Here is a 16,064-nt window from a genome sequence, read left to right as displayed (position 1 = left end):
AGCTAAGGTTATTATGAAAATTTACTTTGATTCAAATGTGTATATTGTTAATAGAAACTATGAAGTATTAAGGAAACAGAATATGTTTTTTCAGAACCAGACATAGCAGAAACACGACTGTAGAGATCTCAGTTTAAACTGCAACAAATGCTGCAACACAGGGGAAAATCATCTGATTCCTCTGTAGCGTTTGCCTCCAAGGACTCAGTAAAACTATAAAAGAGAATGGCTTGCTATCTAATTGGATAGCGTGTGTCCATTGTGTAACTGTGCCAGCAGGGAATGCATGTGACATACAGTTACTTATTAATTAAACTGAGTCAAAGAATTAAAGTTAGAGAACATTTTAATAAGTAATGTTTTGTGACTTTAAAAGCGCTCTTCTACAGAGACAACATCCGGCATCACACCAGGTCAGCATAAGTTATTAGAGCGATTGATTACTAGCGGGCAGTCTATTAGCTGGCAAGTATGTTTTCCATTTTCAACTGCAATAAAAATCACTTAAAGATTAGCTGTTAGCAAAATCCATAGTGTGCATTCACATTATAATAGAAATCAGGTCGGTTAAAGTTTGGGGATTTTTTGTTTGTATTTTTCTTAGTTAAATTCATTATTTTAAGAACAAGAGAGACATAGAACGTGTGTGTGTGTGTGTGTGTGCGCGTGTGTGTCACAAAACACATACCTACATAATATATTTGACAGTAATGTGAGATATCTGCTTGTTTCCTAAAATGTAGACGTTAGTTAAGGACTAAAACTGCTGTGTAGCTATTGGATATTTTGTGGAGGACATATAAATAAAAACAGCCGTTCCCAAAAAATAGTAGTTTCAGTTGTTCACCTTTCATCTATATCCTGGAACAAACAACTTGGTGTGTGCGTAGTTGTAAAAATTCTCTTGTCAGGAGGAATTCTGGGTGCTAAAAGGACAGAAGGGAAAAAAAAAGGGAAAATAGCTTGACAGCACTTTTCATATGCATACATTGCTTTACAGTACCTGGATCCTTCTGTCAGCATGGAATAAGTTTTAACCCACAGACAGCAGTTTTCAATGTTACTAACTTGCTCACATCCATGTGTACCCTCCTAATGACAACAGAGTGCAGTCCTGATCACCTATATATTACAGTTTATAGCAATATTTTACCTCCAAGATGAACGTATTGGATACAAAATCAAAATTGTTTTGTTTCTTGATATCTGGGGTTCACTCCTTGGGTGTGGCTGAGCTTCGCTTCACAGAGGACCCAAGAGGGTAGCGAGACCAAAGATGATGTACACTGCTTTAATATGCCACGGCCTTATCCTGGGCCTGGTTTGGCTCCCAACACAAGTGAGGATAGCCTCAAAGTTAGTATTACTTTCACCCACTTGCAATCACCTGAAGGGACCACTGTGGCATCTGGGAACTGCGAGACTGCAGCTGCACTCTGGCAATGGACCCAAAAAGTCTGGTATACTAGGGACTACAAGGTGTGCTGGTACAATGCAGATGCAGCAAAGACCAGGATCTGACCTTTGATGCTAGTGTGATTTGTGTCGAGCAGAATGGCTCTTACAAGCAGAATCAGATTCATAACATGCCTATAGAAAACATCTACCCAAGAAGACTATTTTCATTTCAGGATGGTTTATGACTTGACTCAAGCTTAACAGTCACACTTTGCAGTTCTGATGTTGCTTTTAAGACCATTGTGATTAAAATTAGAAGTATGTGACTGAAGTTATGGCAACACTATCCGGATTCATTTTGTGTTTTGCCATACTAATATTTCAGAAAAAACATCTAGGCCGGGGCGGGCAAACTTTTTGGCCTGAGGGCCATATCAAGTTTCTAAAATTGTATGGAGGACCGGTTAGGGGAGGCTGTGCCTCCCCAAACAGCCAGGCGTGGCCCGGCCCCAACCCCCTATCCGACCCCCCCTCCTTCTCGCCACCTGACGCGCCCCCACCCCGGGACCCCTTCCCCATCCATCCCTTCCTGTCCCCTGACTGCCCCATCCAACCCCTCCTCTCATTCCTGACTGCGCCCCCCGACCCTCCCCGGGATCCCTGCCCCATCCAACCACCCCGTCCCCTGACCGCCCCGGAACCCCTGTCTGACTGCCCCCCCGCCGCCCCATTCAACCTCCCCCTCTCCTTCCTGACTGCCCCCCCCCCCGGGACCACTTCCCCCATTCAACCCCGTTCCCCGCCCTCTGACCGCCCCGACCTCTATCCACACTCCGGCTCCCCCAACCACCACCCTGAACTCCCCTGCCCTCTATTCAACCCCCCCCCCCATCTCCCTGCCCCCTTACCGTTTTGCCTGGAGCGCCAGTGGCTGGCGGCACTACAGCCGCGCCGCCAGGCTGGAGCCAAACACGCCACTGCGCAGCACAGAGCACTGGGTCAGGTGCGCAGCTGCAGAGCTGTACCCTGGCAAGAGTCTGCAGCCCCACGGCGCTGGCGGTGCAGTGAGCTGGGGCTGCGGGGGAAGGGGCACAGCAGGGAAGGGGCCGGGGACTAGCCTCCCGGGCCAGGAGCTCAGGGGCCGTTCAGGAGGGTTCTGCGGGACGGATGTGACCTGCGGGCTGTAGTTTGCCCACCTCTGAGCTAGGCATTTTCAGTCAGGTGCACACCTGCCTTATGATTACACATACCCAATGTACAAGTAAATCCTTATTTGGGCACCAGCACACTTGTGCATTTATATTTGGGCACCAGCACACTTGTGCATTCCATAGCACAAAGGGTTCTGCGGTCCCTCTGTAAAGAGACAAATTTCACCCCGTGTGAATAAGCATCCTCATGCCAAACATATACAAAGGTGTTTCTCTTAACCATAATCAGAAAAACTGATATTGCAATTATTTTCTCTGCTGTTTATGTTCCTTTTCAAGAACAACATTGATGTCATCTTCCTCTTCCCATCCCAATCCTCTTCAGGCAACTGAGGATACATATTAAGGATGAAATCCTGACACTAATGAAGTCAATGGCAAGACTCCCATTTGACTTCAGTGGGGCCAGGATTCCACCGAAGGACTCCAAATGAGCTTCAGCAATTACCTCAACTGCTGCATTTATATTTATATGTTATTTTTTTTTAAATAATCATGACTTGGCTGTGAATGCCCTATATTGCTGTTCACGAAAGGATGTGAAAAACTTATTTGTGGGTTGAATATCTTCCCCCTTAAATACTCATGTTTATAACATGAGATGTGTGGCAACCCTGATCTAGTTAGCTCAAGACAGTTCTTATCAGACAGTCATTTTTCCTATTATATTACATGCAATTTCATAAAACAGCTGAATGTTTGTTATTTTAATAATGCAGACCTTTTGGTTTTTACAGCTAAAAATCACTGCATCTTAGTGTTATTACCTTCATAGCCAGAGTGCACCTTTTCTGCAAGCAACACACAGCAAAGCTGATCTTCTGCATTCTCAGTATCTTGTATTTTGATAAGGTAAGGAGTCATACGAAATGGGTGGTAGAAGATATATTCATGTTCTTTTCCTGCACTAATAATGAAAAGAAAGACTACTTAATTATTTGTTTTGCACAGAATTTAGTCTACAGTGAGGTCATGGACAGAATTTTCAAAAGTGCTTAAGAGAGTTGGGCATCTAACTCCCTTAAGAGCTCTAGAAAAATCCCATCCCATGGTTTTCTTGGAGAGTACCTAGAGGGAGACCCAATCCTGACTGGAGCCTCTGAACTTTAACTGTAATGAGAGTAAAATTATTCTGTCATCTTATATAAAAAACAGAACATTCTACTTTTTGTAATGGTGTTCACATTAACAATGAAGAATCCAGTGGCACCTTAAAGACTAACAGATTTATTTGGGCATATGGACACAATCAGAGGACCCAACCACATCAACCACACCATCCGAGGCTTGTTCACCTGCACATCTACTAATGTGATATATGCCATCATCATATGCCAGCAATGCCCCTCTGCTATGTACATTGGCCAAACTGGACAGTGTCTACGTAAAAGAATAAATGGACACAAATCAGACATCAGGAATGGTAACATACAAAAGCCAGTAGGCAAACACTTAAATCTGTTATTGAATGTCCAGGGAGACTGAAAAGTAGCCATCCTTCAACAAAAAAAACTTCAAAAACAGACTTCAAAGAAAACCTGCAGAGCTACAATTCATTTGCAAATTTAACACCATTAATTTGGGCTTGAATAGGATCTGGCAGGCTCACTACAAAAGCAAATTTTCCCTCTCTTGGTATTGACACCTCCTCATCAATTATTGGGAGTGGACCACATCCACCCTGACTGAATTGGCCTTGTTAACACTGGTTCTCCACTTGTAAGGCAACTCCCTTCTCTTCACCTGCCAGTATATTTATGCCTGCATCTGTAATTTTCACTCCATACATCTGAAGAAGTGGGTTCTTTTTTACCCACGAAAGCTTATGCCCAAATAAATCTGTTAGTCTTTAAGGTGCCACCGGACTCCTCCTTGTTTTTGTGGATACAGACTAACATGGCTACCCCTCTGATATTTGGTGTTCACATTAAATCATGTGAACACCATTCATTTTGAACAAGGTCACTCTTTAATAACTTAATAATCTTTCTCTTGCCTTAATCCTGGTCTTTCCTTCAAAAAGGAATTAATTTTATATTTACATAGTGGCTGTATGCTAATATGACCTTTACTTAGTAAAATCCCCACAAAACCTCTAGTACTTAAAGTAGTTTTCTAGCTCAGCACCAGTGAAATCAAAAGTTCATAGCTATAGTATAACAAAACAGTTTTATTTGTGTACTTTTGAAGTATTATCAGAGACAAAAATGACTGAGCTCTTCAGGGAATATTTTAGTTGACATGTGTGATGTTGCAGTCTATACAATTTTATAAAAATATGCTAATGAGTGAATATAATGTAACTGGAATATGCTTCTTGCAAAAGGTCTCTTGTAAAGTATCATTACAAGGCTTATAATCTACTGAGTGTGATCATCCTATTTGTATAAATATACCACTCTTGTATCTGAAACTAGAAATATGAAATATAACTCTGAGGGCCTATTGTAATTATGCAAAGTGTGGGCCATTAATGGTGGTTTGGAATCTTGACTCCCATCAATCAGGACAATTGTCTACAGATGCGTGTGTTTTACCTGTAAGTCTTCCTGTATACGTGTGTGCTGGCAAGTGGGCAATGAAGTCTTGCAGTGACACGTGATCATGTCACCTGAACTGGAATCCATCTTTAACCTGGTGTCTTTCCATTGAGAAGGAGGGGGTGGAAACCCAGAGAGGGACAAAGGATTCCTGCCTTATGCAAAAGATATATAAAGGGGTGGAACAGAAAGAAGGGGAGAGAGGAGCCATCATGAAGAATCCCCTAGCTACCACCTGAGCTGGAACAAGAGCTGTACCAGGGGAAAGAATTGTGGAAGGTGTCCAGTCTGAGGAAAAAACTTACTGAAGCATCTCTGAGGGTGAGATTATCTGTATTCAGTTTGTTTAGACATAGATTTGCACATTTTATTTTATTTTGCTTGACGACTTACTTTGTTCTGTCTGTTACTACTTGGAACCACTTAAATCCTACTTTCTGTATTTGACCCAGAGTATGTATTAATACCTGGGGCAGCAAACAACTGTGCATCTCTCTCTATCAGTGTTATAGAGGGCGAACAATTTATGAGTTTACCCTGTATAAGCTTTATACAGGGTAAAACGGATTTATTTGGGTTTAGACCCCATTGGGAGTTGGGCATCTGAGTGTTAAAGACAGGAACACTTCTGTTAGCTGCTTTCAGGTAAGCCTGCAGCTTTGGGGCAAGTAATTCAGACCCTGGGTCTTTGTTGGAGCAGACGGGAGTGTCTGGCTCAGCAAGACAGGGTGCTGGGGTCCTAAGCTGGCAGGGAAAGCAGGGGTAGAAGTAGTCTTGGCACATCAGGTGGCAGCTCCCAGGGGATTTCTGTAATCCAACCCGTCACAATATGGAACTATCTAGCTATGTTCAATGTTACCAAGTTTCTATTCCTCATGCTTGAGGAGAAGAGTTGGAAAAGGGGAACCCTCTAAAGGCTCAAAAAACCCTTAAGGCAAATTAAAATATACACATTTATTATATTCTGTGCTTGAAGACATTTAAGTAATGGAAAACTACTTATCTGTTAATTTCCCCTCCCTAAATGCTATCTCTACTAATTCTCACTACAGGGTTGTTTTCATTTTATGCAGACCAGGTGTGTACTTTTGTGGTGGTGAACAATCCAACTGCCAGAAGAATTCTTACACAGTTATAATAAACTTACAAGAGTACAGTTCTTAAAGCTAACGTTAATTGTGGTACAAAGAAATCTGACCACCAGCTTTGCAGTGGATCCCACAGTGTCCAGATTAGTATATCTATAGTTATTAATCTTCAAGAGTGGAACAGAATAGCAGAGTTGGCTTTTGGAGACAAGAAATTAGCTGTTAAGAAATTTTCCAAATCACTCAGCATTAACGATCACCAGAGAAAAGTGAAATAGTGAGAGAAAGAAAAAAAAATGTAGACTGCAAAAAGAATGAGTCCCTGCCCTGCCACCTAACAAGGTGAGTTACTCTGGGACCAACTCTGTGGCTGAAGCATGCAACAGATATGCCTGGAAATAAATATTGCAGTGCCCTGTGAATGTAGACATGGAGGCCCAAATTTCTCTCCTGTACAACTTTCTAAGGGATATTGAGGATCTCTCTGCTCAAGACTTGCTACTTATGTGGTAGAATGGAAGAGAATCCCTACTAAAATTGGTTCAATTTATGCCTTGTACAGATCCGTAATACAGCATCTGCTACATCTGGAAGTGGAGGACTGAAGACTTTCCTCAGCCATATCAGACAGAAGGAAATACAATATGATTTTCTGATGGTTTTGGTCTGGCTCTTTTGAGGTCAAACAACCAGTCTCTTGACAGCTCATATGTTCTATAATTTCTCTTATGGATGCACTGAATTCCAACGTGAGTGGGAGAATCACAAATCCTAACAGGTTTTTTTTTATTTTAAATAATAAATAAAATTAATAATAAAGAAATTCACTCCAAAAAATGAATGCTAGAGACATTCCTGAGAACAATGTGTTGGTTAATAAATACTACATGGTTCTTCCATGAAAATGATTTTGACCAGAAATATGTTTCAATACAGAAATCAGGCCTCTACAGAGAGAAATGGCCTTGGAGGGTAGGGCCAGACCAGACAGCGCCTATTGCACAAGATTTAGCTTCCACAGGAGGAACGGCGTGTTTAGGTTGTTTGGCCAGCTTGTTAATCCTTCCAAGACCTACTGACATGAGTGTCTGAGATTAGTGAAGACAACATGCTCAGCTTCAGAACCCCTCCTAAATTTGAAACTTCGCTGTTTTGATAACCAGATCTTAGACTGAGAAGCCATCTTATAGAAAATGTATAATGGATTCTGAGGGTCTCATTTTATTTCCCCTGCATGAGAACTATCTTCAAGAGCTGGAATAAAATTCACAATGCTGGATTTCCTTGAGGAAAGCGAAGTCTGAAACACACAACTCTAATGTTTCAACTAAGGAGGTCGGGATACAGAAAAGCCTTTTCCTGTTGGTCATAGTCAAATTCTTCACCCTCCAACAGCAATAGTTCTCCACTCCTTGAGAAACAAGGAGATATGAGGCCTCCCAAATTTCTTTTTGTGACACTTAGCTGTTTAAGGTATCTTAGATTTTTGCTGGCTTCCTGGGGCTTTTACTCAGATCCTTTTCCATTTTGGCTCATGAAAGAAGCATTCACTTTGTTTGCACTCTTAAAGAGGAAGTGTGCTCTGTCCTATGCCTGGGGACCCCAATCTGAAGGAAGGAGTCTAGTCCTCATAAAGGCCTGGGTTGAAGATTTTCAAAGGTATTAGGGGACCACACAATTGTGACCACACAATTTTCCCAAGTGTCAATGGAAGTTGTGCTGCTAACACCCCTAATCACCTTTGGAAATTTCAGCCCTGGACAGAGGACTGTTCTCCCCAGGGACAGGTAATGGCAGAATGCCTAATTCTTTTCCCAGGTACAAAAGGACCCATTTCATGAAGTCAAATAGACTACTGGAATCCTGGCATCTTTAACTGTCTGCAGTCCCTTCCAAAGACGTCAAAAGTTTTAAGGTAGTTATGGTCTAGATCAGAGCTAGCACAAGGCTTCTGCCCTGGATGCCAGCTTTCATTTAGATAGAGACCATGCTATGTTGCATCATGAATGCTCCTTGCCCTGGCAGAACAAGGCTTCCTGTGCCACACAGCTGGCATAATTCTTCTTCTGCAACAGGCTGCAGGTATTCAGCATAAACGAAATACGTTCTGTGTTTGGCTTTGTCCTTCCTTGCCTGTTCTTCTATTTTTTTTGGGAGGGGGGGGGCAGGGGGAGAGAAGGGAGGTAAGAGAGGGGCAAGGAGGTAGGAAGCATGAAGGGAGCAGCAAAGAGTAGTCCCTATGGAAAAAACGGTCCTCTAAATGAGTGCCCAGATAGTAGAAAAAATGGAAGGAGCTCACTACTTAAAAAAACTGAGGAGAAAAGCCTGAAAAGTGTCCTGAACTGCTGTGTTTCATCTGCATGGGGGTGGCAGCACTAGCAATTTGTCAAGGAGTTGGGGCTTCTAAGCTCGGTTTGACATATTGATGTCTTACCCTTTTATCCCACACCCACTTCATTTCTGTTTCATCTGCTTGTGGCCTGCTGACATCAAGACTAAACTCTCTGGTGCAGGGATGATCCTCAGGTACCATACAGACAAGTAAAATCACAATGGGGTTCTTAAGACACTAATATAATAAATTAATGAGTGTTGAATTGCCCTTCATCATGATCAAAGGAAGGACTGAACAGAGATGGACTGAGTGGAATGTACAAGTATCCACTGAATTAAATGAAATGATGAAACCCTTCCTCCAAAACTTAACAGGATCAGTTTTACTTGTACCTAAGTGCAAAGGTCAAATTCCAAACTGATTAATAACTGAGACATGAGGAAGGTGAGGGAATATCTTTTATTGGACCAACTTCTGTTGGTGAGAGAGACAGAAGCTTATCCAATAAAAGATATTCCCTCAGCCCCTCTTATCTCTAATATCCTGGGATAAACAGCTACAACTACACTGCATTAACAACTGAGATGCAGTTTCCTGAATCTGCTTTGCAGTTACTTTCTATAACAATCTCTATAGTGTATGTTAGATAAGAGGCCATGCATATGATTCGCCTTGTTTTCATATCAGGAAAAAGAGACAGTGAATTAAGAATCCACTGAGTACTTTTTGACATGTATGGTCTCAGTGTTTAATACTTCAAGTCTAATTTTAATATTTGGTCTTACCTGATACGACAGAAGAATGATTTCTCCTCCATACAGTCTTGTGTGGAAGATTCTAAAAATATTAAATGGATTTCATAACAAGTTGCAATAAACAGTTTAAAGCTTTGTATTCCAAAATGGTTGTTACTGAAAAACAGAGATGTATTCAATGCTGAGAGTACTTACCAACTCCATTACAAATATTCCATGATGGCAATCTGTAAGGGGTAGTGGAGCTGTAGAAAACACTGACATCCTGAGGTGCCAAGAACTCCACAAATTTGGCATTTTTAAAGAAATCCCTCTTACAGCGTAGAATCGAGGCAGCTTGATCGGAGACGTACAAGACTTTCCCAGTAATCAGGGAAACAGCTACAGCAAACATGTCCTAAGCAATAACAAAATCTCAAACATTTTAGACAAGAGAAAATTTTTAATCTTTTTCTTTGATAATACAGTGGTTTAAAAATGGTATTTGGAAGTTCAAACTAATTTGATGTTAAGTATTATTCATCTTGTCTATTTTCAACTAATAAGAAATTATTAAACCAAATGTACTGTATGTAATCCAAATGTACATCAAGTCTCAACACAAATTCTTTTAACTGCCTGAAAAGTACATGTAGCTGATATAAACACTTCCTGAAGTAGGTGATGGTTTTAATACATATGTTGATGTAGTTTAGCAGTTGATTGTAGAATCTTACGACATGGACTTGACTCTATCATAATGCAGAAGTTACTTTGGATAGAGAGACAGCTGGACTTGGTCACTACAGTTGCCCTCTTCATAAATGTTAATATCACAGGCATATTTTGCATTTATAAAATTAAATTATTTAAGTGACTTAAAGATGACACAAACCAGTACATTCATCTACAGCCAAAATGAACATGCCCATGCTTAGTAAATAAACACTAATTTATGGACAAGCGGTTAACACAAAAGTTAATAAATGGAAATCTATTAGGTGGCCTAGTGATGTCTATCTTGTTGAAATACAAGATTGTTCTATACAGCACATGCATCAATACCTTTGTCCAGTTCTGTTTTATACAATTTGAGAAACAGAAGTTTGATTTCTGCTGTTGGAAAACTCTACAATCTAACATATCTCAGTGTGAATGAACGTTTGACATTCAGCCTACGTTTTTTCCCCCTTAATACCATCCTATCTGAATACTACTATTTATACTCCTTTAACTATTCATAGGAACACAGAACTAGCCTTTCCTGATCAGAAAAAAGGGATATCTAGACCGGTATCCTGATAATAGCCAACTGAAATACTTCAGAAGGCGGTGAAGAATCCTGTAGTAGACCATTATGGAATCACTGATGCACAAGGGAAGTTTCTTCCTCTAAATCCCATCAGGTAGTGGTTAGCTTATGCCTTAAAACATGAACTTAAAGAACATTTTTTCTCCCTCACTGCTGAGAGACCCTCACAAACCCAGGGTAGTCAGCTGCCACCTGCATGGACTATGAAGGCCAACATAGAGAGGTCAAAGCCCCCTGTTGTGCTCTGTGGAAGGAAGCTGAAGGTAAATGTCGGCCCTCCACAGTGTATAGCCTTGACCAATAACTCTTGCCTTCTCAAAAGGGGTTAGACCAGAGCATTCCTGCTGCCTCTCCAGCACATACCTCTCCCTGATCACACTTCTTGAGAGTGAAGAACATTTTTCTTTCAGCTCTTCCGCTGCCTCTCATTCCTAACTCTCTCCTACAGGAGAGCGCAATCCCTTCAAACCGTCACTGCCTCTTACCCCTACTCTTTTTGGTTATTACATTGGGGTGGTCCCTCCAGGCCCACTGCCTCCCCCTCAGCTTCTTTGGAAGGGATAGGGGATGGGCTTTCCCCAGCTTCTCCATTTCTTTCCTAGGGTTTTCTGAGGAAGGGGGTTTCCTCCCTTTCCTGCCATCCAGCATCTCCTGGTTTATCCCCAATGAAGGGCTTGCTGGGAGTCTCCCAACTCAGTCAGGCACCTCCTCTATCCCAGATTCTGCAAGAAGACTAGGGGAGGGATTAGGACATCTGCCCTGATATTAGCAGGTGCTTCCAAGCCCATGAAGTAGTCCAAATACTAAGGGGAACTCCCAGGACATATCTACACTATAAACTTAAGACGACCTATGTTATGTCGTCTTACAGCCACTACAGTAATTATTGCAGTGCTTCATGTCCACACTATTCTTCTTCTGTCGGTGGTGTGCATCCTCACCAGGAGCTTTCACCGAGTTAACAGTGGCAGTGTGGCCAGGACTCCGGGCGCAGAGCTCCCCTCTAGGGGCAGCCGTGCTCCCAGTGGGGAACAGAGAACCCAGAGGGGGCCACTAGGCTTCTAGCAGGGGGAGCTGAGAGCCTGCAGGGGCAGCCTGGCGGACAGATCCATGAGTGATGTTCTGTGCGGCTGCCCTGTTCCTGGCAGGGAAGCAGAGCCATGAAATTGACAATAATGACAGCCAATACATGTAAGTAACCCATTACTACACCGACATAAGCCCTATGACTCTTGTGGAGGTGGAGTTATTATGTCGGTGTAGTAGGACACATACATTGGTGGGCAAGGCTGTAGTGTATACACTGATATAATTGGGTCGACGTAAGCTGCCTTACATCAACCTAACACTGTAGGGTAGACCAGGCTCCAGTCTGTTTGAAGAGTCACCATTTTAATTCTGTCCTCCTAAATTCTTATTTGAATTTTCTACAATTTGTAATCAACTTTCCTGTAATGAAACATGGTAACCTAGGTGCAGTCTCACCAGATACATTAGCTCCCTGGTCTGTGAGTCACTACTTCTCTACACATAAGCCAAAGCAGTTTTGTATTTACCACCAAACTGTAAGCTCCGGAGTGAACTTCTGCCCAAGATAATTTAATGATCAGATTCATAAGTATTTGCCAGGATCAAATCCCTCATTTCTGAAGTGGATCCTTTGTAACAGATGATAAAGTAGCAGTGAGAGTCGGATAACCCATTATTTGGGATTAAGTATTTTGCATTCTTTCCAGTTGTTTTACTTATATAGCATATGGGAAAAGTGTATAGTTGCAATATCCAGCACGATCAATTCTTTCCCATCACAGGGCACATTCTTCAGAATGCAGTGTCCAATACCAGCAACAAAACCATCAAAGCTGCTGGCAACAAGGCATTAATCCATTATGCCCAAATTTTTGTTTGTTTGTTTTTTTAAAGAAGGTTACAGTTAAGAATTCCAACCACACCCACCAATTACATACTCAGTGCAGTAATAGGTCAGCATACTCACTGCATTTTTCATGATGTATTCTGAAGTAATGTTCTCAACTTCCTCCACCGTATAGGACGACACATCAAGACCAGAAGGATGGCTTTCATTAATCATCATTAACTGGTAATAGTCTTCATTGGCTACATAAGAATATTAAGCCAGTTTTTTATATTCACATTTCAAAATATGACCAGTTAACATCGAGCCTGCTAATACTGACTGGACAGAAAGCATGAGCTTGTGGTTAAATACAGGACACGGTATCTAGGTTCTATTCCCACTTCCACCATGAGAAAAGCACTTAACTTCTTTCTGTTTCAGTTTCCTCATCTGTAACCTGGGGAAGTTTATATAGCTCATAAAGGTGTTGTGTAGCTTAGTTCATTACAGTCTGTGAAGTATTTGGCAATCCTTGGATAGAAGGCATTGCTGAATATTGTCTATAGTCAAATATCACTTACAATTTGTAACTAAATACCAAACGTATTTTTAAATAAAATTGAGTCTCACTCTACGTTTTACTAGGTTTTTTATTTTAAATATCTTTAAAAAAAAGTTATTGTAAGTGCTAACCCTGCCCCCCTGGCTTTTTTTGTTTGTTTGTTTTGGTAGAGTCACCAACCCAAATTATTAAAATGCTACAACTACATTAGTTTTATGATCTTTCATTTATGATGAACTTGACTTTATAAAGAGATCCACATTCGGATTCTAGTTCTGGAGCTTACATTTATTCAATCTAATTTATGATATTTCTTCAGCAACATTACCTTTAACTTGTTTAATGCTTTTAAGTGCATATTTCAGTGTTGTCAGCACACTAGATTTTCCTTTGATTCTTTTTTCAGGAGGAAGGCGTGCTTTCAGCTCCTGCAATGTTTTCCTCAATTCCTTCTGTGTTTTGGCTTTAGTGGATTGCTCACTGCTACAAAATTAAAACAAAAAAGGTTACACTGATATTTAAACTGATACCATACCTTTCAGAAAACCAAAGCCTTTTGACATTTATCATGTCATTAGACTAGTTCTACATATCTGTTTAGTATAATTTTGGAAGCATTTAGCTTCAAAGACAGTTTAGGATTTGCAATAATTGCCAGATCAGGGATTCTCAACATTTTTGGGCTAATGACCCATTTGTAAACTTGATGGCCTGTCTCAAACCAGTAAATAGCTTTAGTGCAAAAACACCTGTCTTACTAAATATTTTTTTGCCCACAACATCTGACACACACCTTAATGTAATAAGTACACTGCAAGTACCTTTGAGGTGGCTCATGTCACAGGGGACTGGCTGAGCTAGTCTCCCGGCTTTGGGTGTTGCGACCTCCAGAGTCACAGCTCCACTCAGGTTTGACCAGGTCTACCTGACGGATGGCCTGACGGGGCCAAATTTGTGTGAATAGAGTTGCAACCTGGCACATGGGGTCACAGCAATACTCACCCAAATTTGGCCCAGCTGGCCACTCCCCATCATAACGGAGGGGCAGTGGGGCCAAACCTGAGCAGCGCTGAAACGACATGCACTAGGTCACAAACGCCCAGGGCAGGGAACTAAACCCAGCCAGCCTTGTGGGACTGGAGCCAGCACTGTGAAGGGAGTGCTGCACAGGCTCTGCAATCCCCCACCCACAAGTCTTCCAACTCCCCCGGGTGGAGAACCCAACCCTGAGCCAGGGCCTCCCATGTGACCTTTGACATATTCTTGCGACCTATTTTTGAATCAACCACAGGGCGAGAGACCCTGAACTAGATTTAAATAGTTAATTCATTTTTGTTCACAATAATTACCTCAAACAGCTTTATCCCATCATTGTTTTAAAACTTATTTTAAAATGCACAATAGTGTATTTTTTATTTACCTGCATCCACTGGTAGATGGATTATGTTCAGAGTCTGCAATCATCAGGCTAAATGCATTTGAGCTGAAAAAAGAACAACCTCAGTGATGTTAATAAAGTAAAATACAAGTTGTGTTTAGCTTTAACATCTCCATTTTCTATTTGTTACTTTAAACTTACAGATCAACTTTATACCAATGAAACTGGTGATAATGCCAACTGAGCAGCTTCAGCCAAACTAGTTTGTGTGTAAATGTTACATATGCTTAAAAAGATGTAATTCTATGGTAGACTGGTGTGTCCACTAAATCAATCACTATATAGTAGAGTGTCCAGCAGTTATTAACGGACAGCCATAAAAAGGTGTGATGTATATCACTGCTCCATGGTTTTCTTCCCTAGTCTCCTAAAATAATACTCTCAGGATTTAAAAAGAAAGCAACAAGACATTGTTAATGCTTCAACTTGGTAAACAAGATTTATTCGTGGGAAAGACGCATTCTAAATCTGATTTTAAACTGAAGTTCTGTTCTGATGTCACAATTTGAACACTTTAATTTAAACCAGACTGAACTGTTTTTAATCAATAAGAAGATACGGAGATTCTGAGGTGGTGAAAACAAGCAGTTAAAAGCCTTACCTCACTGATCTATTTGCCTTAACAGAAAATATGAAGACAAACTTCTTTGCTGCACTCCCAGTAGCATTTTTACTATATTTTTCTACTTGTATGTTCTCATGTGGCTCTACTTTCAAAAGTATTTCACCATAGCATTATTCTCTTCAAGTAGAAGAAAGTAACTATGTAGATGCAAAACTACTACCTGTCTATTATGGTATAAGCCAGTAATGAATGAATAAATAATAAATCAGCATGGAATGGAAAAAGCACTAAGCATAGGAACACAGCCCAACACAGATTACATTGCATGTATTAACATGAAAGTAGGTTAGATTTTAAGAATCTTAAGAAAAACATGAGAGGAAAAAAATCAGCATATTACCTTTTATGACAATCTAAAGACTCCATGAGCATTGCTGTATCTTTCCCATTTTCATCAGATTCATTGCCATGAGAATCATGGCCAGTAGAATAGTTTTCATTCATACCATTTCCACGGAAGTCATTACCACTTGATCCACTGCTCATCTCAATGGCCTCCTGAAGAGTATCTGGATGCTGTTCAGGCTTGGTTTGACCATCAGTCTCCTCAGCAATCATTTGGCTATGGTTGTTTGCAAGTTCAGAATATCCACTCATTTTGTATTGCTGCTTTGATGAGTCTGACTGCTGAGAAATATTTCCACTGATTTCAAGCTGTTGTGGGTTCCGCTCCTCAGTGTTAGAGTAGAACCCCCTGATCTTAATACAGTCCACTGAACACTCATTAGCAATATTTGCGCAGACCAACAATTAGTCAAGCCATATTCACATTTGTGCTCTGCATACAAGATTGCCAGTCTTGAAGAGTGAATCCAGAATCCTAAGGGTGGGGGAAGTGGGGGAGAAAAGTAAACAATACTGAAACAATTTGTTTTTTAATAAATTTGTTTTCAGTTTGCTCAATATTAAAGTTCTGTTATTGGCCAATCAAAACTGAAATAATGAAATAGCTCTAATGTTAAG

General features: G+C 41.0%; 1 protein-coding gene across 37 annotated transcripts in view; it reads right to left on the bottom strand.

Annotated features, from left to right (window-relative positions):
- The window catches only part of PER2 (period circadian regulator 2), a 76,638-nt gene that overhangs the window by 30,118 nt on the left and 30,456 nt on the right, over window positions 1-16,064 (bottom strand). For all 37 annotated transcript variants that reach the window (XM_005282502.5, XM_042853564.2, XM_042853554.2 and 34 more), the window contains 8 exons: window positions 15,442-15,921; window positions 14,459-14,521; window positions 13,367-13,521; window positions 12,615-12,736; window positions 9,523-9,724; window positions 9,358-9,409; window positions 3,377-3,516; window positions 848-926 (listed from right to left, as the gene is read on the bottom strand). In XM_005282502.5, the coding sequence (XP_005282559.2) occupies window positions 848-926; window positions 3,377-3,516; window positions 9,358-9,409; window positions 9,523-9,724; window positions 12,615-12,736; window positions 13,367-13,521; window positions 14,459-14,521; window positions 15,442-15,698 (1,070 nt within the window). In that variant the 5' untranslated portion in view covers window positions 15,699-15,921. The remainder of the gene's footprint in view (window positions 1-847; window positions 927-3,376; window positions 3,517-9,357; window positions 9,410-9,522; window positions 9,725-12,614; window positions 12,737-13,366; window positions 13,522-14,458; window positions 14,522-15,441; window positions 15,922-16,064) is intronic.

The sequence above is a fragment of the Chrysemys picta genome, chromosome 9, assembly GCF_011386835.1.
Source record: "Chrysemys picta bellii isolate R12L10 chromosome 9, ASM1138683v2, whole genome shotgun sequence".
Taxonomy (NCBI): Eukaryota; Metazoa; Chordata; order Testudines; family Emydidae; genus Chrysemys; species Chrysemys picta.
The sequence above is the reverse complement of the archived record's forward strand: the minus strand, read 5'-3'. Positions and strand labels throughout refer to the sequence as shown.